Source organism: Pan troglodytes, chromosome 1 (assembly GCF_028858775.2).
Source record: "Pan troglodytes isolate AG18354 chromosome 1, NHGRI_mPanTro3-v2.0_pri, whole genome shotgun sequence".
NCBI lineage: Eukaryota > Metazoa > Chordata > Mammalia > Primates > Hominidae > Pan > Pan troglodytes.
The window spans coordinates 42,519,117-42,543,661 of record NC_072398.2 but is presented as its reverse complement, the minus strand read 5'-3'; the positions used below and the strand labels follow the sequence as shown (position 1 = coordinate 42,543,661).

General features: G+C 48.3%; 1 protein-coding gene across 3 annotated transcripts in view; it reads left to right on the top strand.

Moving 5' to 3' along the window:
• Nucleotides 1-24,545, top strand: part of RASSF5 (Ras association domain family member 5) — an 84,007-nt gene that overhangs the window by 38,306 nt on the left and 21,156 nt on the right. The window contains exon 1 of one of the 3 annotated variants that reach the window (XM_001164384.8): nt 13,291-14,119. The exons of the other annotated variants lie outside the window; for them this stretch is intronic. Within the exon in view, the coding sequence (XP_001164384.2) occupies nt 14,000-14,119 (120 nt within the window). The 5' untranslated portion in view covers nt 13,291-13,999. Of the gene's footprint in view, nt 1-13,290; nt 14,120-24,545 lie in introns of those variants that run through there. 3 annotated transcript variants of the gene reach the window in all.

Genomic DNA, 24,545 nt, shown 5'->3' with positions numbered 1-24,545 from the left:
ATGTGTGTGTGTGTGTGTGTAAATGCAGAACGAGGGCCTGGTAGTGCTCAGCTAACTACTGAAAGAGATTTCACCCTGGAAGGGGGTGAACGTTGAAAGGGGTAGAGTGAGCCTCTCACCTTTTGCCCTTTGTTTCTGTGTTGTTTGAATAGCCAAATGCTTTTCATATGTTCCTAATGTCATTTTTTATTTTTATTTTTTGATATTGAGTCTTGCTCTGTCACTAGGCTGGAGTACAGTGGTGCAATCTGTGCTCACTGCAACCTCCGCCTCCTGGGTTCAAGAAATTCTCCTGCTTCAGCCTCCTGAGTAGCTGGGATTACAGGTGTGCACCACCATGCCAGGCTAATTTTTGTATTTTAAGTAGAAACAGGGTTTCACCATGTTGGCCAGGCTGGTATCGATCTCCTGACCTTGTGATCCGCCTGACTCGGCCTCCCAAAGTGCTGGGATTACAGGTGTAAGCCACCGCACCTGGCCCTAATGTCATATTATTAAAAGGCAGTAAATGTTTTCTTAAAACACAGACCCTTGGCCTGGGTGACTGAATAGCTAGGTTCTAATCCAGATTGTGTCGACGAAATACTTGACATATGAGCCAGGACAAGCCTCTTAGTTTCTTTGAGTCTCAGGTTTCTCCTCTGAGAAATGGGACCCTGTGAGGCTCCAGCGAGAAGAGGTGTGTGAAAGCATGAGTGGACAAAAGCATGAGTATTCTAGGTGGCAGTCCTGGACCATCTCTGGTACCTCTAACAGTCTTGCTAGATGTAGATTTTTTAACTGTGTAACTCCTGTGATGAAAGCCCTCAGGGGCTTCCCATTGCCCTCAGAATGAGTCTAAATCTGGATTAGCACACACAACCCTTAGGTCTGGCTCTGCCAACTCTCCAAAACACCAGAAAGTAGGGTTATTGTCCTGGATATAAAACCAGGACTCTCTGGCTTTGTGGTTTGGGTGGACATTTTTTGCTATAAGGTTTATGACTATTGTTGAGGCCCCAAGTCACTATTCCACCCTGTGGATGAGTCCCTGTCCCCACTCACCAAAGGGGCAGATGGCTTCCAGGGTTCCAGGATAGATCAGCCCGGCCAGCCAGCATTTCAGCCTTGCAGGTCCCTGCTGCCTTTCTGCCTACACCCCCAACCCCAAACACTGTCAAGCCTTAGCAGGGCCCCTGCTGCAGTCACCCCTCACCCCCTGCAGCAGAGTAGTGACTCCGCTGGCTTGGAGTTCTGTGCTTCCTGGCTCCCAGTCCTTTGCTCCCTCCTGCAGACATGCCACTGTCTGCATTAACGCGGTCTCTACCTTTCCAGACCCTTGAGAAAAAAAAAAGCTCCTGCGGCCAGTCCTGCCTTGTCCCTCAGCCCAACAGCCACGTGTTGAACCCAGGATGACCACATGGGGGAGCGAGAGAGCAAGAAGAAATGCGCCTAAAAGGGCAGGTGCTGGGGGTGGGGGGATGTGTCCTTTCCTGAGGCCCCGGGCTACCTAACACACTTGATAGACCTACCTGCACATCTCTCAGGAAGTGCAGGGTCTTGGGTCCCTTCTGGAAGCTTCAACACATGTTAATTGAACTGTGACTGATAACAACAGTAGCTGACATTTGTTGAGGCATACCTGTGTTCTGTCTACTCATTTCATTTATTATTGAAAGAAGTGTTGAAATCTCCAACTATAATTGTGGATTTGTGCATTTCTCTTTACAGTTAATATGCCTGTATTTTGAAGCTCCATTATTAGGTGCATAAACTTTTAGGAATTTCTTGTATTTTTTTTTTTTTTTTTTAACAGACAGGGTCTCACTCTTTCACCCAGGCTGGAGTGTAGTGGTGCTCATTGTAGCCTTGAACTCCTGGGCTCAAGTGATCCTCCAGCCTCAGCCTCCCAAGTAGCTGGTACTACAGGTGTGTGCCACCATGGCTGAATATTTTTTGAGTTTTTTGTAGAGATGGGGTCTTGCTCTGTTGCCCAGGCTGATCTTGAACCCCTGGCCTCAAGCGATCCTCCTAAAGTGCTAGGATCACAGGCACAAGTCACCACACGGGATACTTTTAGGATTATTATGTCTGCTTAGTTAATTGACCTGTGTATCATTATGAAATGACCTTCTTTATCCCTGTTAACATTCTCTACTATGAAATCTACTTTGTCCAATATTAACATAGTTACTGCAGCTTTCTTTTAATTACCATTAGCATGGCATTCCCTAATCTACCCTTTCATTTTTAGGCTATGAGTCTCTTTATATTTAAAGATCATTTCTTATAGGCAGCAAATAGTTGGATCTTGTTTTTTTTTAAACCAATCTGCTCATCTCTACCCTTTGAGTATTTAGATCATTTGCATTTAATGTGATTATTGATATAGCTAGATTTTTTTTTTTTGAGACAGTCTTGCTCTGTCACCCAGGCTGGAGTGCAGTGGCGCGATCTCGGCTCATGATATAGCTAGATTTTAAGTCTATCTTCTTACTACTTTTTTTCTTTTCTTTCTTCTTTTTCTTTTCTTTTCTTTTCTTTCTTTTTTTTTTTTTTTTTTTTTTGAGACAGGATCTCATTCGGTCACCCAGGATGGAGTGCAGTGACACAATCATGGCTCACTGCAGCTTCAACCTCCCCAAGCTCAGGTGATCCTCCACCTCAGCCTCTCGAGGAACTGGGACTACACATGCACCACCACACCTGGCTGACTTTTTTGTACTTTTTGTAGAGACCGGGTTTCGCCATGTTGCCCAGCCTGGTCTCAAGTGATCAGGGGCTCAAGTGATCCTCCCACCTCAGCCTCCCAAAGTGCTGGGATTATGGGTATGAGCTACCGCACCCAGCCGGCTATTGGTTTTCTATGAGTATTCTATCTGTTCTTGGTTCGCTTTTTCTTTTTTTCTTTCTTGCCTTCTTTTGGACTAATTGAATGTACTTTATGATTGCATTTTATCCCATTTGTTGCCTACAAGCTTTAACCCTTTGTTTTGTTATTTTAATGGTTGTCTTAGCGTTTACAGTATATAAATGGTCCTTAATTTATGGGATTACATCCCAATAAACCCACTGAAAGTTGAAAATATCTGAAGTCAAAAATGCATTTAATACACCTAACCTACCAAACAACATGGCTTACCCTAGCCTATCTTAAATGTGATCAGAACACTTACATTAGCCTACAATTGGGCAAAATCATCTAACACCAAACCTATTTTCTTATGAAGTGTTGAATATCTCATGTAATTTATTGAATGCTGACCTAAATTATGGTTTCTATCAAATGTGCATCTCTTTAGCACCATCTTAAAGTTGAAAAATCATAAGTAGGACCATTGTAAGGAGGGAACCATCTGTACATCTTTAGCTTATCACAGTCTACCTGTCAAATGATACTATGCCATGTCATGTATAGTATAAAACCCTGGCTAGGCACAGTGGCTCACACCTGTAATCCTAGCACTTTGGGAGGCTGAGGTAGGAGGGTCACTTGAGCCCAGGAGCTCGAGACCAGCCTGGGCAACATAGTGAGACCCTGTCTCTATTTTATACCAAAAAAAAATTTAAAAAAAGAAAAGAAAAGACAAAAATGATAGTATCCTTCCATTTCTCATCTACAGACCTTTGTACCATTCTTGTCCTGTATTTTATTTTCACATACACTACAAGCCAGGGGTCCCAGCCCCCAGGGCCACACACATGGCCTTTTAGGAATCAGGTTGCACAGCAGGAGGTGAGCAGTTGGAGAGCAAGCCACGCTTCATCTGTATTTACAGCCACTCCCCATGGCTTGCTTTACAGCCTGAGCTCTGTCTCCTTGTAGACCAGCGGCAGCATTAGCTTCTCGGAGGAGCCTGAACCCTATTGTGAACTGCGCATGCGAGGGATCTAGGTTGCGTGCTCCTTATGAGAATCTAATGGCTGATGATCTGTCACTGTCTCCCATCACCCCCAGATGGGACCATCTAGTTGCAGGAAAACAAGCTCAGGCCTCCCACTGATTCTACATGATGGTGAGTTGTATAATTATTTCATTATATATTGCAATGTAATAATAATAGAAATAAAGCGCACCATAAATGTAATGCACTTGAGTCATCCCCAAACCACCAGCCCCACCCCGGTCCATGGAAAAATTGTCTTCCACAAAACCAGTCCCTGGTGCCAAAAAGGTTGGGGACCACTGCTATAAGCCCCTTACAATATTGTTACTATTTTATTTAAATGGCCAATTATATTTTAAAGAGATTTAAATGATAAGAAATTGTTTATTCATTTGGTTACCATTTCTGGTACTTTTTTTTCTTCTGGTAGATCCAGGTTTCCATCTGATATCATTTTCTTTCTGCCTGAAGGACTTTCTTTAACATTTCTTGTATTTGTGGGTGTGCTGATGATGAGTTTTTTCAACTTTCCATGTCTGAAAAAGTTCTAATTTCACCTTCCTTTTTGAGAGATTTTTATGGGATAGAAATTTCTAGGTTGGCACTTTTTTTCTTTCATTATTTTAAAGATGTTGCTTCACTACCTCCTCACTTGCATTATTTCTAACAATAAATTTACTGGTATCTTTATCTCTGCTCCTCTGTATATAACACATTCTTCTTTTTTCTTTTTATCACTATGTATTAGTCTGTTTTGTGTTACTATGAAGGTATACCTGAGACTGGGCAATGTATAAAGAACAGAGTTTGACTCATGGTTCTGCAGACTGTACAGGCATGGCACCAACATCTGTTTGGCTTCTGATCAGGACCTCAGGAGACTTTACTCGTGGCGGAAGGTGAAGGGAGAGCAGGCATGTCACATGGTGAGAGAAGGAGCCAGAGAGAGAGGAGGAGGTGCCAAGCTCCTTTGAACAACCAGCTCTCACATGAAGGAACAATACGAGATGCTCATTACCATGGGGAGGGCACCAAGACATTCATAAGGGATCTGCCGCCTCAACCTAGACACCTCCCGCCAGGCCCCACCTCTAACATGAGGGGTCAGATTTCAACATGCGATTTGGAGGGGACAGATATCCAAACTGTATCACTGGTTTTGAGCAATTGGTTACAATGTGCCTTTTATACTTGTCTTTATGTTTCTTGTACTGGGTGTTCATTGAGTTTGTTGGATCTGTGGATTTATAGTTTTCACGAAAATTGGAAAAATTGGGGGCATTATTTCTTCAAATATTTTCATACCCCCCCACTCTGAGGATACCACTTACATGTATATTGGACTGCTTGAATTCGTTCCACAGCTTACTGCTCTGTTCATTTAAAAAATTCTCTTTTCTTTCTGTGGTTCATTTTGTTTTGTTTTGTTTTGTTTTGAGACAGAGTCTCGCTCTGTCACCCGGGCTGGAGTGCAATGGCGCATTCTCGGCTCACTGCAACCTCTGTCTCCTGGGTCCAGGTGATTCTCCTGCCTTGGCCTCCCAAGTAGCTGGGATTACAGGTACCTGCCAACACTCCCAGCTAATTTTTGTATTTTTAGTAGAGACAGGGTTTCACTATGTTGGCCAGGCTGGTCTCGAATTCCTGACCTCAGGTGATCCACCCACCTCGGCCTCTCAAACTGCTGGGATTACAGGTGTGAGCCACCATGCCTGGCCTGTGCTTCATTTTGGATCATTGCTATTGCTGTGTCTTCAAGTTTGTTAATCTTTTCTTCTGCAAAGTCTAATCTGCCATTAATCCCCATCTAGTATATTTCCCGTCAAAGGCATTGTAAATTTCAACTCTAGTGGTTTGATGTGGATTTTTAAAATATTTTCCATTTCTCCTAACTTTTTGAATAAATAGCATATACTTATTCAGACATTTCTCTGGGCTCCTCACAGCCTATCCCCTTCTACCCTAGAAGCAGTGGGCTGCCTGAGACACCAGAATTAGTGTCTTTGAACAATGCTAATATCTGTGTCAGTTGTGGTCAGTAGTCGAGACAGAGTCTCACTAAGTTGCCCAGGCTGGTCTCGAACTCCTGGCCTCAAGTGATCCTCCCACTTTAGGCTCCCAAAGTCCTGGGATTACAAGCATTAGCCACTGCACCCAGCCCTGTGGAAATATTCCTGAGTTTTGTTCTAGGACCCAGTTAAATTACTTAGAAGTTCGATCCTTTTTAAGGTTTTAAGAGCCTCTTTAAGACTTGTCAGGATTGGAATAGTCCTCAGTCTAGGGCTAATTATTTCCCACCACTAAGGTAAGACTCTCTGTGTACTCTACTCAGTGCCTAATAAATCATGAGGTTTTCTGGTATGGCTTGTAGGAACAGGCACTATTCCTGCCCTGTATGAGGGCAGACACTGTTACCTGTAATCCTTTTGGGCGGTTCTTTCTCTAGCCTTGGGTCATTTCTTCCCATGCACACACCGATCAGTAAGCACGCAGGTGAATACTATAGGGGCCTTTCTGCAGTTCTCTCTCTCTGCAGCTGTCTCCATTCAGTTACTCTGTCCTGTGAACTCGGGCTGCCTTTGTCTCCCTAGACTCGAGCAGCATCTCCTCAGCTTCAGGGGGTTTTCCAGGCTCCACCTTAGTACCCGCTCTGCACCACATCTGGGAGTAAACTGGGAGTATATCTAGGGATCAACTCATTTGTTTCCTGTGTCTCGGGGATTGCTATTCCTCATTACCTGATAGCCAGTATTTTAAAAACCACTGTTGCATTAGTTGTATCCATTTTTTTGGTTGTTTTAATCAGGAGGATATATCTGAATCCTATTCCCTCATCTTTGCCAGAAGCAGAACTCCCCCAGGCACTGTTCTAATCCTGATTCGTACTAGTTCATTTAATACCCAGCCTTACGCATTGGGTAAATGCCTTGAGGGCAGGGATCCTATCTTTTGCCATTTAGTCTTCCTCATAATGCACTGGGCCTTGCACATAGTAGGTGCTGAAGAAGTCCTTCATTTTATTCGATTTTGAACTTGGATTTGTGGAGGTTTTTTGCATTCAGAATGCTGGTTCTCCCACTTACTATGACATTAGGAAAGTACATAACCTCTCTTAGCTATTACATGGGGACACCAGTGTGGTTGTTGCGGCAACTGTATAAAAGCACTTGTAAACTCCATGGAGCATGAACCTTGTTTGTTTACCAGTGTGTTCCCAGCACCTACCACAAGGAATATATATAATAGGACTGGCAAATAACATAGTTTCCCTTGCCCCTATGGTGTTTTAGAGCCTTCAGCCCAGCAGGCTGCTTGCCCTCTGTAGACACATTATCCTCAAGATAGCTATGGGTGTGAACAATGCTGCTCTCAGAATCTTAAAATATGGTAACGCTCCAAAATGGGGATTTTGTGTTGTACCCTGAGCACACAGTCACAAATCCATGTGCCCGCCCTGGTACCCAGTCCTAAGGCTGCTGACAGCCCCTTTCTGCCATCTTGGAGCAAGTTTAGCGCTCCCAGCTCTAAAATCTGGCTTTCTATAGCTTAATAACTTTATGATCTAGCAATCAATTGATATTGACAGCATCTTTTGTTATTCTGTGGCCACCAGAAATGAGAGGAACTCACCACCTTTAGTTGACATGGCAGGAATGTCAGAAAAGTCAGAAACTAGGGTCCCACATCTAATCTTTCCTGGTAGATGTGAGGGTGGGGAGCAGAATACATTAGACCCCACCTAGTCCCTCAGTCAGTATTTCCTTAGCTTCCAAACCCCAGATTTGGCACTGATTTCTTCTATTCTGACTCCTTCCCTTGATAAGAAACTAATGGCTGCTCCCAGGGGATTCTAGAGGTGCCAGATGCACACCAGCCCACCTATATCTGCCAAGAGAAGGAGCCAGTCCCCCGCTCCCTCCACGTTACCCTGAGCAGGACATCCTTCATTCTTACCCTGACTAGGCCGTCCCATCTGGGACAGCTTTCTCCATGGCTCCTTCACAGACTCCTGCCACACTTTAGAAGCCAGAAGTGCTGGCCAAAGCTGTCAGTGATTCCTTTGCACTGGACAGCCGCCCTCACAGGAGCCTCTCCAAGGCCTATCTGACCAGCCCCAGATGGGCCAGCCCATGCCAATGTATTTCTGATTAGGCAGAATGGAAATGCTTCCCAAAAAGGAGGCACCTGAAGTCCTGGCCACAAGGAGGGACAGAGCTCTGGTGCCTATTTCTCTAGAAATCCTTAAACCCTGGAGACATTTCTCTGGGCTCCTCACAGCCTATCCCCTTTTACCCTAGAAGCAGTGGGCTTCCTGAGATGACCCCCAGGTGGGCTAGGCTAGCCCTGAGGTGAGAGGCAGCAACACCCTCCTTGCTAGATGTAGCAGTGCAATAGTTGTTCACATCTCACCCTGGTGACTGTGCTGCCCGGGATGTTGGAGGATTGGCCCTGCCCAGAGAGGGGCACATCAGGGAGACGGCTGTTGATCAGAAACATCTTTTGTCACTCTGTATTCTCACTAGGGAGGAAAATTAGAAGACAGAGCCCTTGGGCCTGACTCAGACCCTGACATGAGTTCTTGAGGGTGTGGACAACTGGGGTAACTCAGCTATCTTCAGTAGGTTCAGTGTCAAGGCCTATTGAAGCTGTTAGCCTGGCAGCCAATCAGAAGTGTGGTGTGGGTTAGCACCGCTGAGAAAGTGACTGTAGGGTGAGTCTAACCTAAATGGTGTGCCACCACTCACCTCTTACAACAGGAAGTCATCTGGGGAGACACCGAGCTCTCTGCTGTACACAGCCATTGAATGCTGAAAATTGCTACCCTAGGGATGGCAGCATCTTAAGATTCAACCCAGATAGGACATCTGGTTAAGGATGCTTCTCAGAGTCAGATGGAAGGTGTGGGAGGTATGGATGATATTGGGGAATATGTGTCAGGAAGTGGGGAGGACATAGGAGGAGGATTTTGACATCAGAGGAGAGAATAGCAAGAGCTAAGCCACAAGAGGGAAGGGTGGCTTCTGGGAATGTGGATCGAATTTTGTGCAGCTGTAATGAGGGTTGCTTGGTTGCACCTGGAGATGGGTGTGAACTGTTGGCTGGGCGTGCACCGTGAAGGGTCTTGAAGGACCTGCTCAAGAGTTTGGAATAGGTGGCGGGAGTCGGTGGAGAAAGGACAATTGTAATGGAAAGTTACAGGGGCTCTGGGTTTGAATCTGATTCTACCATTTACTTGCTTGGGCAAGTTTACTCTGAAACTCAGTTCATTCATCTGCAAAATACCTTCTTGCAGGGTTCTGAGGATTAAGTGAGATAATGAAATGTGTAACTTTCATTCAGTAACTTTAGTAGACCGTCTTATTCAATGTTGTTCTCACTAGACTGTATATTATTAGAAGGTAGGGACTGTGTCTTATTCATGCCCAAACTCAGACACTCAGTCTAGTGCTTGCCTGAAGAAAGTGCTCAGTAAGGCCGGGCGCGGTGGCTCACACCTGTAATCCCAGTACTTTGGGAGGCCGAGGCAGGCAGATCACGAGGTCAGGAGATCGAGACCATCCTGGATAACACAGTGAAACCCCGTCTCTACTAAAATACAAAAAATTAGCCGGGTGTGGTGGCGGGCGCCTGTAGTCCCAGCTACTCAGGAGGCAGAGGCAGGAGAATGGCGTGAACCTGGGAGGTGGAGCTTGCAGTGAGATGAGATCGCACCACTGCACTCCAGCCTGGGTGACAGAGCAAGACACTGTCAAAAAAAAAAACAAAAAACAAGAAAAGGGCTCAGTAAATATTTGCTAAATGAAAGAAAGAATAAGCAAGTAGAACTTGATACATAGTAATTATTCAAAAATTTTTTGTTGAAATCTGAATGGAAGTTGTTATGGTACCATGATCAGATCTTCATCTCAGAAGGGTAACTGTGGCAATAAAAAGGTAGGGGGTTTGGAGGAGGCAGAGATAGAAACATGGGGAACTCTTGGAAGGCTTTGCACTAATCGCAGTTAATGGCACTCATCAAGATAGGAAATACTAAGGGAGGAAAAGAAGGAGCAGGTAGCGGACAAGGCAGGGAATAACAAACTCAATCTTGACCCTGTTAAGAGTGAAACTCCAATAGGAAGGGCTGGGTACTCAGTGAGCTGTTACAGGTACCCACCTGGAGATACCTGGGAGATGAAAGAATTATGAGCCCTGAGTCTGTTAGGTGTGGTTGATACCAGTGGCATAGGTGAGACTTACCCCCCAAGGAGGGAAGGGTACACAGGGGGAGAAAAGAAGACCCCAGGAAGCTGAAAGGAAGACGGGGGCATAGTCAGATGGAGAAAGTGGTTCCTAACTTGTTTGTAATGGACTATAATTTCAGGCATGTGGTTATTATGAGAGTAATCACAGAGGTAAACCATGAGGCCGCAGAGTATAGAGTTCAAGGACTTGGGTTCTGGAGTCAGACCCAGCGGAATTGATATTTGGCTCCACCATTAACTAGCAGTGTGGATATGTGCAAGTAACTTCACTTGCCTTAACCTCCTTTTGCTTTCTGTAAAATATAGATAATAACTGTAGCTTCCTCATAGGTTTGTTGTAGGGCTTAAATGAAATTATGAACAAACTATTAGTACAGTGCCTGCACATACTAGCTAACGGTGATTTCAAAATATGTCTCAGGGGTGCGGTGGCACCTTGCCCTGGTTTTCAGCCTCTCTATATGCCACTACATCTGATCATAAGGTCATAAGGCCCTAAATCTGATCTCCACTGCTGCTACCCTTCAACTGGACAGTTGAGGAAACCTGATGTCCATAGTTGCTCAAGATACCATATCAAGCTGGAGTTGGAGCTGGGACTAGAATACAAGCTCCTGACTTCCAGGCCTGTATCACAGCTTTTCTGGTACACGCAGAACTACAGGGTGGATCTTACAAGAGGATCTGGCCACATGACAGGATTGTATCTGAGAAAGGAAAAAAGCTTAAAATAATGTCTTTCATCATCTAACACTTTGAGTTAGGAAAGTGGCCCATTCATCATTTCAATGGGGCTTTCTGAACCCCAGCACGATGCCATGGATTTAGGGCTCTGGCTGCTACAGCTTTAGATCCAGCCTCCTCTTCCTAAGTCCAGGGACAAGAACAGCCAGTTCCCATCCTTTGTGCGATCACATCTCAGGGCCTTAAAGGCTCTTGCTCAGACTCTTCCATGCCCCCTCCCTCTTACCCTGGCCAAGCTATCACTATTATTGATTATTCATAGGGAAGAGGTTCAGAGGTTCAGACAGGGCCATTAGATGCTTCAGGGAGTCCTGTCTTCCTTCCTTTGAGACCCTGGGGCTTCAGTCTGGATTTTTCCTCCTGGAGGCTGGCCAACTTTGGTATATTATATATGATCTTTGTATATTTCTTCTAGTCCTAAAGTCCCTGCCAGCACAGTCTCTGTTTTGCTGACTTCTTACACATGGCTTTCTTCCCAACCTAGATTCACTGACAGCTGGGACAGGGGAGGGAAAGAGACATTAACTAGAAGTCAAGAGGCTTTGAAAGTAATGAGCTGTGATGGAACAAGTTACTTCCCTCAGTTTCCTTATCTATAAAATGGGCATAGTACCTGCTCTTAGGATAAAAGAGTAGCCTGGGGGAAATAATGGATGTTAAAAAGGTTTGAAAGGCCCTATTCAGATGTCAGATTTTCATAAGGTTTGGAATGGCAGGGAGCAGTACCCTAAAAGAACACAGTGTCCCTGAGAACTTTCCTAACCAGGTCTGGCATCTGGTGTGCTGCTTCTAAGGAGAGATTCATGCTGACTCCTGGGGTACCTTGGCTTGGTGTTTGAATAGGTTGTTATTAGCTGTATGTGAAGGTTGCATTGCAGAGCTTCCCGGCATGAATCCAAGGACACAGTGTGGCCACAGAGAATCTGGGGCCTGTTTTTTTTTTTTCTTAAGTATTAGATTCCCACTGAGCAAGGAGGTTCTTTTTATGAAGAAAAGCATGTTTCTTAGCTGGCTGGACAAAGCAGGTGAGCTGTTATTGATGGCCCAAGGATCATAGGAAACCACCTCTCTGGGGGAAAACCCCCCAAACAGCCTCTAAAATTTGAAAAAAAGATTGCTCCAGACAAAGCCAGAACCTACTTTCACCCCCATTAATGTGAGATCTTCCCCTGCAAACACCCGGTAGCTCACCCCAGCCCCGGGTGCTGACCGTCTCCCTCCTCTTATCTGCCTGCCAGAGAAGACAGCTACTGGTATTGACAGTTCTCCTGCACCGAGGGCGGCCAGCCGGCTGGGGTGCTGACTCTCAGCTCTCTTGTGTTTGTGCCTGCCAGGCACTCGCAGGCTTCTGGGAAGAAGACTGTGTGGGAGGATGAAGCCAAATTGGGCTGCAGTTTGAAACCTTCCCGAGCACTGACGGATTTGGCTTAGGTGGGAGAGGGAGAGGGTTTCTCATGAAGGTAGCCAGAGCTTAAGATGGAGTTGGCAGCTTGGTGTCCGGGGGGCTGAGTCTAGTCCTCCACCCAGCTTATGTTTCCCCAGGACTGGATTGTTTCAGAACTGTAGAAAAAGCTACACAGATTTGGAGAGAGACCTGATAACCCCTCTCAGCCACAGTCCAGGGCCCTCCGGGGTCCACGAGCCATCAGACTCCATGAACATGGTAGCAAAGCCAGGCCTCTGAAGGCTGTTTCCCCGCCGGGACTCCAGCCCCCACTGTATTTAAAGATGGCAAAGTGCCCACCCAAATAGCCTCATCATTGCTGAGGGTCTGTACATGACAGTGACTAGGGGCATAGGCAGCCGCACACACCAGGGCTGAGTCCCAGCACACATGTTCTACCTGTGTGACTCCGAGCCTTAGTTTTCTCATCTGTACACAGTCTCTGTCTCAAGGCTATTGGAATGAGTCAATGATAGAGTGCACGTAAATCACCTGCACAGAGAGTTGTTCAAACAATGGTAGCTAGAACTGCTATTGATCTATTGTGGGGTAATTGTCTTAACTGCTTTGAAGGATTCAGCCCTATGTGTTCCTTTGTCCAGTCAGATGGGAAAATATAAATGAGCCCTTCTCAATGTTAGGAATGACAAGATCAGGCCAAGACCCCTCTTTCTCAGACTATCCGGAAGATACACAGATGACCTGGACGGTGTCTGCAGGCTCCTGTGTATCCTGAGGCTTCCTGAGGGCCAAGTTCTATGGGTGGGAAGGCAGCTTGCTCTCTAGGTTGCCATAACTCTGCATCTGATTTGCATGTGTTTGTGGTGACCCTGCAGTTTCTTCTGGCACTTCCAACTTAAAATATTGCTGTTTCCCCAGGCAGGGCAGATATTGATTTTTTTCTTCTCTAACCATTCCGATTGACCCGGCTCCCCCACCCAGCGAATGGGGGAGGGAGGGGGTGGGGGTGAGGAAGTGGATGGGGGAGAAGGGAGGAGGGATGGTGTTGCCCTTATAGCTAGCACCTTCTACTCCGTGGAACCTGAGTCACCGGGGCTGATGAGAATGGGCTCTTTCCAGAAGCAAGTGCATGATGAAGAAAGAACAGAGGGAATGTTCCCCCTCGGGTCCATCCTGGTCCCTTCTTTCCCTGCATCCCTTATATGACCTGCAGTTCCCTGAGTCCACTTGCCACCGGGGGCGGGTGGCACCCAGGCGTCGGGGAGGCGGGGGAGGGGCGCAGTGACAGCCGAGCCGGCTTTGAGGAACCTTGCAGAGGAAGTGGCTTCAGAACTGCTTTACGCGAGGGGCAGGAAAGGCGCGGGAGGCGGGGGAGGTGCGGAGATGGCGCTCTGCACGGCGGCGGAGGGAGGGCGCTGGCGCCGGGGACACGAAACCGCAGAGCCCGGACGAGTCAGGGAGTGAGGCGCGAGCCGGGCGCCCGGGGCTCTGCAGGCGCAGGCGGCGCGGGGACAGGAGCAGGTTACCCGGCCGCCCGAGCGCTCGCACCCCGCTGAAAGAAACGCAGGCGGCCCGCCGGCTCTGCCTGGTCCGCTACCCGACCAGCTCCCGGCTCGGGGCTCAGAGCTAGGGGCTTACGCCAAGCGGAGCCCGGGGAAGGGTGCCCACCTCCCTCCGCCGCATCCCAAGCCCGGCCCCCTCTGATGCGCTGGCGGCCTCGGCCGGGAACTCCGGGGTAGATGACCGTGGACAGCAGCATGAGCAGTGGGTACTGCAGCCTGGACGAGGAACTGGAAGACTGCTTCTTCACTGCTAAGACTACCTTTTTCAGAAATGCGCAGAGCAAACATCTTTCAAAGGTAAACATAATAATGGAATGCAGGAGCCTTTCGTGGGGGGAAATAACCTCTGTGGTCAATCTAGAAGGGAAACCTTGCTCCCAGCAAAGGGACAAAGCCACATGTCAGGAAAGTGGCCAGGCAGTTGCCCTGAGGGCTGAGCATCGTATCTGGAGCCCTTCAGGGACCTGCACTATTCAGTTGGTCAGCCCTCCTCACAGCGCTTCCATCCACAGATCTCTTCAAAATGGCTCTCCAGAACGTGGGGGCTGCCCCTGGCTGGTAGATTGGCTGCAGGTTCACCTGTGCCTGAGTGCACGGTCTCATAACCGCACCCCCTCCCCAAATCCTAGCTTAGAAGTTCTAGGTGGAATGCCACCCAATCCCACAATAAGATAAACATTCATCAGTTGATAAACATTCATAAACACACATTCATCGGTTGAGACTTCCGTATTTGAAGTGGCCAGAAACCACCTTAAGTCGTAATCCAGCAACTTTGCAGAAGTCCAGGGTGTTTTTAGAAGCAGACGAAAACTTCTGGCCTAGGCCGCTGTCATGCTACCACTTTAACTTCCTGGGTCGGTTTGGGTAACCTGAAGGGGCTTGCGTGTGTTTCCTGATGGCATGACTTGTGTTTCCTAAAGGTGTCCGCCTCTAGACACCCAGCAAGCCTGGGTGCCCTGGCCACTCTCCTAGTTGGCTGCAGGCCTCGTGTCTGTCAGTATCTTGGTGGGAGTGGAGGTAAAGCTGAGTTTGTTTATTTGTTTTGCTACTTAGATGAGAGGGCTCCAAGCCAGGTCCTTAGAGAGGTTACCTAGAAGGGGCTGGTTTATAGACAGAAGTGAGCTGTTATATTTCCCAGGTGTGTGGCAGGCTCATCATTAATTCAGCAGTGCTACACCAATTCAAATTAACCAAAAACTTCCCCAGGCCTGACTCTGGGGCCTCCTTTGTTAATAATTCATCTTGCCTGTAGGCTCTGCCTTTCCTGGATTCTGAAGTCAGGCAAATGCACTGTACCTTCCAATTGTGAGAAGAGGCCCAAGAACCAAAGAAGAGATTGTGATTTTATGTTTGAAGGAGTCAACTAAAATAGGCCCCTGTAACTAGCACCTGTTTTCCAGGGCACCACTCATGAGGCTGGAGAGCAGGGGATGTTCTGGAGGGTGAGGGGCAAAGGGACAGGCGTCCCTTTCCCTGGCTGTAGGTGGGGCTCCTGCAGAACACCGTGGCTACAGAGGGGAGGTGTCCCACCCTCCCGTGGGGTTCTTGCCGCGTGGTATAAGTCCCCCAAATCCCCACAGATACTCCAGCTAGCTAGGTATTTAGACCAGTGGTTATCAATCTTAGCTACACACTGGATTCACAGGAAGCTTTAGAAAATACTGGTGATACCTGGTTCCCATGCCCAGAGCATCTGATTTAAATGGCCTGGGGTACAGCCTGGGCATCAGGATTTTGAAAAGCCCCCCAGGTAATTGATATACCGCTGAGGTTTTGAACTATTTCTCTAGAGTGTTTTGTTGCTGCCTGGGAAGGAAATGGTTCCTGTTTTTAAACCAAAGTTTAGGTGCTGTGCCTGCCTCTCACTGCCAGCTAGGCTGCAAGCCCTCAGTTTCAGAGGGTGAGATTTTTGCATAATTAGGTGAGGAAGAGGCACTGCAAAGATGCGGTTTCTTTTACTTGGCAGTGGAAAAGATAACCGTTTCTGATATTTCTTGGGAGAAATAGAAATATCCTATAAGAAAATACACTGGGATGGGGTTGGTGTGGCGGATGGCTTGCTCCATGGCCATCTCTCTCCCTTCTTCCCCCCAGTTCTCCTTCCTCACCTGCCTCCAGAAAATACACCTTTGGTTTGGTCCCTGCAGAAACACTTCCTGTACTTTGTGTCTTGAATCCACCTTGTATCTTGAGGCCTCTGTATATCTTCCTGTGTCATTTTGCTGGAGTCTGTAAGCCCTCAGAAGACAGGAATCCCTTCTAAGAAACTCCTTTTACTGAACCCCAGAGAGGGTGATCAGGGATAAATGCTTCAGGGTGGTGGGCATGGCCCCTCTTATCCTTACGGGAAGCATCTTGACTGGATATTCAGGTCAGGGACAGTGTTCCTCAGCACGAGGCTGGACTTCAGCACGGAACTCTCCAGGGAGGGGCAGGGCTGGGTGAGCAAGTGCAGGGGTGGACTGAGGAGGGTGAGGCAGGCTGAGCTGGGGAAGCGTCCTCCAAAGGTTTCAGTCTTTCATTCTTCTAGGTGCCTTTTTACCTTCAATGACACTTTTCCACTCTCTTTTCTCCCTTGGATCACTTCTGGAAAGGGTTTTAAAGAGCTCTGCCATATTCTGACCCCATTCTGACCCCTTACAGTGCTTTTATTCTTACCCAAAGAGAGATCACGCCTGAGCTCCTAAGAGAATTTCTTTTTCCTGTCTCCAAGGAAAGGAGTTGATGTGTTTCCCGGTCGTCGAGAGACTGAGGCCCTCATTTGGGAAGGGCTGAGCTTGCTTCTATAAATAGCCTTGTCAGAACAACCTGTGTGGCTGCTCAGTCTGTGCCTGGCTAGAACAGAGCTTCAGGGAAGCCTCGCTGCTGTGCGATGCCACCACCTGGGAGTTGCCACTGGTCAGTCCCAGGAGTTCCCAAGACTCCTCTCCAATGCCCTTTGGGAAGAGGTCGGAGGGGTGGGGAAGGTCTCCCCATTTCATAGGAAGGGGGTGCCTAAAGGTCAGGAGACAGCAAGGGAGATGGGGGCACCAGGCCCTGGGCCCTAGCTTGGTCTCTCTTTTCAGAAAATGGCAGTTTCCTGGGGCCACGTGCCTCCTTTGAGAGGGGTCGGGGACTTGGTTTTGAATCATACCACAGTTTTAGGAGGCTGAGGCAGTACTCTCCTGGTACTTTCCCACTTGGCTAGGCACAATTAGATCATGTTTCTCTGGGTCAGGCATGTCACAAATGGGGCCTGTGGGAGAGCCAGCCTGTGGGCTTGGGCAGTGCAGACGTAGATGGTATCAGTAAGACCATCATAGTTACCTCAATCTAAGGTGTTGCCTAGATGGGTAGGGGGACTTATCAGGTCACAGGACAAGGTTTTGATGGACCCAAGGTTAGAACTTACCTCTTTTGCCTCCCAGGCCAGAGAATTTTCTTCCTTAGTCCCACAAAAGATAGGGTTTGGTGATTTGTAGGACTGGTGACTGTGAAGCCAGGCGAGGCCCTCTGTCCATCCCTCATATTTGTTCATTTTTTTCCTATCAGGGATCTGACCCTGGAAGTGGGGCCAGCTTCCATTCTTATCAGTTTCCCAAATGCCTACAGGTGGTGGCCATTTAAGGCTTTGACATCTGAGCGGGAACACGGGCGTTCTGAACTCTCGGCATGTTAAACAGGCTCTGGGACCCCAGGACTCTGGCACCGGCCCAGAGCATTGGGGTGAGTGCTCTGAGGACAATACAGCTTTCTGCTTGCAGAATGTCAGAGCACCTCGCTTTATAGATGGAGAAACTGAGGCCCAGAGAGGTGGAAGGACGTCACTAGGCCACACATCTGTTTGGGTAGAGCCAGGACTAACATCCCTCCAGGACTCCTTGTCAAGTTCTCTTCTTCTTGGTCTTTTCCTACTCAGTAGATGACCCAGGATAGACTGTAGGTCTTGTCCTCTCAGAACCTTCTACAAAATGGAACACTTAACTTCAGGCTGGGTCGGGTTTTGAAAGGTCCTTCCCATCCCTCCATTCCTTAAGGCAGGCTAGCTAAGGGGACGTTGACCCTACACTTGATTTTAGCAGGTAGTCCCTGTAATCTTACAACTTTAGTGACTTAAAAGTTCTTCTTGGTGTCTATCCTACAACTGAAATATGTTAATAGATAAACATCTATCTTCCCACTGGAGACTCCTCCTCATGTGTGTTTTTCTCTGTGGATACAAAGAACAGAAGGTTGACTATATCCACAGTTAAATATTTTTCTTTTCTTTTTTTTTTTTTTTTTTTTTTTTTTTTGAGATGGAGTTTTGCTCTTGTTGCCCAGGCTGGAGTACAATGACGCGATCTCGGCTCACTGCAACCTCTGCCTCCCAGGTTCAAGCAATTCTCCTGCCTCAGCCTCCTGAGTAGCTGAGATTACAGGCACCCACCACCACACCCAGCTAAGTTTTGTGTTTTTTTTTTTTTGAGTAGAGACGGGGTTTCACCATGTTGGCCAGGCTGGTCTCGAACTCCTGACCTCAGGTGAACCCCTGCCTCGGCCTCCCAAGGTGCTGGGATTACAGGAGTGAGCCACCGCACCCGGCCTATAGTTAAATATTATACTTAAGTACATAGAAAACACACTCCCATGCCCCCATCTGCCTAGGCTTTCTTGGGTCTACAGTGACACCATTGAATTCTTTTTCTTCAAGGAAGATGCAAGAGGAAGAGGGTCCTGGAGGTCAGATCCTACACTGCTCCCTGTTCCCTGCCTGTAATTGTTCCATCTCCTCCTGCCTGGACAGTCAGCTCCTCCCTGGACAGTATCCCTGTGGTACTCTAGGGGCACTAGCCAACCCCACAGCCCTGGGACAGTTGGGGAGGTCCCCATCTCTCTGCTAGCAGCAGGCACACCCAGGCCTCAGGCATGGCACCTGCCCCTCACCACCTCGGCATGAGAGAAAAGAAAAGAATACTAAAAATAAGTTAGCTCCAAATTTGAGCAATAAAAATAAAACAAGAATCTTTGGAACCACTGGCCCATTTGACTGTTTTTTGTGTGCTGTCTCAAAGGCTTACATGGCCCAAGACTAGTCCCAGAAGAGATTTCAGACTGGCACAGCCTCCGGATAGCCTCATTTAGAGATGCCGTCCGAACTCCACACTGGTGGGATTCACTGCCTGCTGCCTCCTCTGGCCCTTCCCAGTATTGTCAGTCCTATAAGATCAGAACTCGCATCTCCTTCAGGTCCAACAACATCAAGTACTTGGTTACAAAAGCCAGTATTGGCCGGGCGCGGTGGCTCATGCCTGTAATCCCAGAACTTTGGGAGGCTGAGACGGGCGGATCACGAGGTCAGGAGATCCAGACCATCCTGGCTAACCTGGTGAAACCCCGTCTCTACTGAAAAATAGAAAAAATTAGCCAGGCGTGGTGGCAGGCTAATAGTAGTCCCAGCTACTCGGGAGGCTGAGGCAGGAGAATGGTGTGAACCCGGGAGGCGGAGCTTGCAGTAAGTGGAGATCGTGCCACTACACTCCAGCCTGGGCGACAGAGCGAGCCTCTGTCTCAAAAAAAAAAAAAAAAGCCAGTATTGACCAAATACTGCTTGGGTTGAATTGCTGCATCTTCTCTCTTGCATCCTGTACAATCAGGATGGACTAACTTGAAACAACCCCTGCTTTTCAGTCATTGAATATAATCAGAGGTTTATTTCCCCCTTTATTTAAAAAAGTTAGATTGGCAGGTGGGGATCAGGATAACACATGGGAAGCTTGTGGGCCAGACCCGGAAATGGTGGGTGTTTCTTACAACCACAGGCCATTGGCTGGAACTCAGTCACGTGGCCACACCTAACCACAGGGGAGGTTGGGAAGTGAAGTACAGCTGTGAGCCCTGGTAGAAAAGGAAGCAGGTTGTGGTGAGCATTTAGCTGTCTCTGCCACACATGCCTCTTGCCACCGTTTCTGCGCCAGGCACCTGGGAAGCTCTGCTCATACCTGCTTGGTAAAGGACATGACCTGTTTCTTTGACCTTGTACCTCTCTCTCATCTGTCACTGAGGATATTCTGTTCTTGGGATTGGGTCCTGTCTCCCCCATCTAAACTGGAAATCCCTTGAGGACGGGTGCTTTTCCTCACTCAGCACTTCTCTGGTTTCTCTGTAGCATCGAAACCTTCAGTGTTGCATCAAGGTGGCCTCAACCACCTACACCAGAACTACTCTTTGAGAATGGAGTTTCAGGGGCCCTACTCCAGAGCTACTGGCTCCTGAATCTTTGGAGATGGGACCCTGGACTCTGCTTTTCTAATACTTTTCCCAGGTGATTCTCATATATGCTGCAATCTAGGAACCACCTGTTTAGGAAATATTTGGTAATTGACTGCTTACCCCAATTGGAATGCAAGAAGAGAATGTGTCACAGATTCCTGAGAGGTTCCTAGGCTGGAAACTGAAGTCTAGAGAGGGAAGAGGATTTGCCCCCAGTCACACAGCTCAGTAGAGACAGATTCAAGGAGTCAGGCCCCCTGGGTCCTGCTCAGAGCTTTCTCTGCTAGTCTCATCACAACAAGCTGAACTCTTATTTCAAGGCTGTTTGGGTGACAGCCCTTTGAGATCTTGATGGCACATGATGTAAGGGAAGACACACAGCACTAACTGTAAATGAAGTCCTCCCTTCCCATCCAGCTCAAGCCACTAAGAGGTTATGGCCAAGTCACTTCAATCATCAGACTCAGGTACTTCATCCTGTCCTTCTCAACAAACACCCTTGTCATGTGAGTGTCCTTATCTTCCCTGCTGAGAGTCCCTTGCCTCTTTGCATGGGAACAGACCCTTTTTTCTAGTTTCTCATGGGCCTGGTAGGGATTCTAGATATTGGCTGCCAAGTTCTCTAAACCATAAGGACTTCCCCTAGGGAGGGGTCAGAGAGACGACCTCCTCCAGGACCACCTGGAATTCACCCAAGACATCCTTGTTCACACGCCGCTTAGTCCAGGCCATCCCTCACTCTCTGTTCTGGTTCCTCCCCGCCTGCCCTCCTTCTGTCTTCACAGGTTTAGACAGTTTATCCAGAATCAGCTTTTCCCTATAAAGCAATTTCACTTACAGTTTGGGACACATAATATCCACCCACCCAAGCAGTTTAGGGAGAAAAGAAGAAAGATTTTATGCCAGTATCAAACCCTGAATCCCAGGTCTTATTGCACACTGTCAGATCAGGCTCTGGATCCAACTCCCAGCCTAGGAGCTTGAAGGGGTCCTAGCTTGGGGACCTCGATTCTCTTCTCTTCTGCTCTTCACTTGCCAGGTACCTCACACCTGTGTACCTTCTGGCTTTGGGAGCTCCCTGGGTGGGGAACTGAGACCTGTCCTGCAGGTCCTTGGTTTCTTCTTCTTCATGGTTTAGTCTACCTCAAAGGGCATGGGGTGGGGATCCAGACCTAGCCTGGCATATTCTCCAGAGACAAGAGGATGAGATAAAGTGCCATGAATCAGGAGCACTTGATTTCAGGGCAAGGAGGAAGAAAAGAGCTGCAGTGACAGACAGCTTCAGGCTTGAATTGCTGAGCCTGTGGCTTCTGTTCACAGAAGGCTTCTGTCCTGGGGGCTCATCTCCTCTCTTCTCCCACAGCAACCCAGCTTTAGCTAATCAGTCTCCAGCCTACATCCCTCACCCCACCTCTCTTCCTAGCTCTAGAATGGCATTTTCTACAGCTTCCTGGAGGTCTCAGATACCTTAAATTTAGTATGTCCAGAACCAACTCATAACTGATTTACTTCTCTGTCTCTGCCCCACCCTCCTAGTCCCCCACCTTCAATACCTCAGGGGTCTTCACCTCTTCTATTCACCCCATCTGTCCCCGCAGTGCTGCAGAGGTCAGGCCTCTCCTCTCTGTCCCCGCCTCACCCTGTGTTGGCCCTCACCCTGTGTTGGCTGCTCGTAGCCTCTCACTGAGATGCCCCAGTAAGTCAGTTACCCTGCAGTTGGGCTTATTTTTCCCATATCCCAAAATTTTCCCAGGTTCCCTTTCCTTCCGGAGTGAAGCCCATACTTGGTTCTCCCTCTTTAGTACAGCGTCCAAACTCTGCAGCACCTGGCCTCAGTCAGAATGTTGTGTTTTTAACTTTCCTATAGCACTGAGCACCACAGGTGGGGGACATAAAGATGGATGAGATGGGGGTCTCTGTACTTGAAGGCCTTAGGGCCCCCAGCCACATTGTGTAACAGACCCTAGCTGCTCCCCTTCCCCATCCATGAAGTGTTTGGATGGGGGCCCTTCCATATCCTAGTGGAAGATGCTCTCAGCATCTGCCTTGCAGCCACATGGCCTTTATCATGACATGGCAGCAACTCCTGAGACAGGGAGGATGGAGGGCCTGACTCCTAGAATCAAAGGGTTTGAACAGGAATTGCCCACGAGGGGCTGGGAACAGGCTGCCAGCAGACACAGTGACAGAGCTGCACCACCACTGAGGAGGATGGAGGGGGATTTACCTCACCTCTGAAAAGCAGAGCCTCCTGGAGCTGGAGGAGATGGTTAGGGGTTATCACAGCCATTCCTCTGTCCCCATGCAGGACTGCACATAACCCATGACAGGCAGGGGAAGGAAGGTGTGTTCATTACCACCATCCTAAGTTAGTTTACCATCCTAGCCTAAGTTAATTTACCATCCTAAGCAAGAAAAGCAGGGAGGGAGGCAGCAGAGTGTTCGTGCCTGACAGATGTCGCTGGCGGAATTTCTGCTACCATCAAGCCAAAAAGTTGACACATTCTATGAGGTAACATGTGAAAGGGGGTGAGCCAAGGGCAAGGTTGCCAGCCCCCATGCTTGTCCAGCTCTAAAGCACATGCTCATCCCACCACACACACAGCTGAGGGAAGAGTCCAGCTTTGAAAGGCTCCAAATAAGCTCCAGTCACCCCTCTCAAGCTCTGATGTCCTGCCGTAGGAAGCTGTTTTTCTCATTCAGTCAATTTCCTGATGCTGAAATTCAGGCCGTTTTTTCCTGTTCTAGTCTTGGGAAATCTGGGTTACTGTACTTTGTTATCATGATCATCTCATCAGCCTCCAATTCGTGAACCCCTCATTATCCTCCTCATCTCCAGGCTCTCCCCCATGTGGTGAGTGGTGGTCAACTGTTCCCCCGGCTTTGCTGTGGATGACATGCAGGAACTGGGTCTGCAGGGCCCTCGCTTTGCAGTGGGGAGCAAGAGGCAGGTCTTCTCACCCTAGAACTGAAGCTCCACCTATCCCCTCCGTTGGCCGGAGCACAGTGAAGAGGCACTTGGCACCTATAATGTCGATGCTCACACTTGGCTGGGAAGGCGTGGGTTCAGGAGGAGAATGTGGGAGCTGGTGATTCCAGAGTGTTAGAGGGCATTTCCAGTTGTAACTCAGATGTCCCCTTCTCTGTGCTCCCCAAACACCTCGCCGCTCTTTCTCTCCTATCTCTCCTTTCAATGGGCTATAATTTTCTGGACCAGGGACCATAGCTTGTTCATCACTGTGTCCCCTGGCACGTGGTAAGTGCTTAATGTGGGTTTGACAGAGGAGGAGTGGGTTTGGAGCTTCTTTCCCAGGGGACATGAGCAAGTACTTTAGGGCAAGGTTTGTGAAAGTTGATCTCAGGACTATTTTAAAGGGAAGCTTGCTAAGATTCTGGATGTGGAATAAATGGATTTTTCCAGTTATCAGGAAATGAAAAATCCCACTGAGTGAGCAGAAAATACAAGGACAACTTTTCAAACCTAGAGCAGCCCCCACCACCCCAGCTGTGATTGTTCAGCTGTTTGTGCTGGAGGAAGGGGGTAGGCAGGGCTGGGTCACTAAGCAACCAAGCCCTGGCACCTGCTGGCAGGAGAGTTGGCGTGGGTCTTCCGTCTTCCTCTAGTGGGGCCTCCGAGGGGGTTGGGCAGAGGGGTCCATGGGAGGGAGCGGGGGAGCCTGCTCTGACAGATTCCCTCTGTCTGCCTTTCAGCTTTGGGGAATGGCAGATTGGGGGGGAAGAAACCCATAAATCTTTTGTTTATTTTACTCTCCCAATTTAATATTGAGTGGGTGAAAGATCCTGGTTTGGCAGTGCCATTGGTCTGGGCACCCACAGTCAATGGATGGAGCGGGGAGGAGCAGGCTGTACTGGGGCCCTGTACCTGAAGGGAGCCTGTTCCTGGGCCTGGGAACCCACACCCAGCTTTCACTGTGTGTGACCTTGGGGAACCACCACTCTAGGCCTCACTTTCTCCCTCTGTAAGATGGGAAGACTTGGCGAACTCTGGGGCTGGGGATGATAAAGGCCATTTTGAGAAACACAGTTGCCAGAGGTAGGGCTCATGACTGGGGTGTGTGGAGGTATAAGGCTGTGTTCACAGACAAGGGCAGGCACAAGGGGCTGCTGGGAAATGGCTGGAATGTGCAATAGTAATGGCTGGTGATTGGGCATTGATATGTGTCAGGGACTGTCTTAGGTGCTTTACTGGTAAACACTCAATCCTCAAAACTACCATATGAGGTAGGTACATTATTGTTGCTACTTAAGAGGAAACTGAAGCATGGGAAGGGGTCAAATAATGTGCCCAGGGTCACATAATAGTAAGTGGCAGATCCTAAAGTTGGACCCAAGTAATCTAATGCCAGAGCTCCTAACCACTAAACTGTAGCTCTTTCCAGAACTCTCCAAGTAGTTGAAGCTCTTGGAGCTTGTTGAAGCTCCAAGTAGTTGAAGCTCTTGACCTCACAAAGGATGCCCACAAATGCAG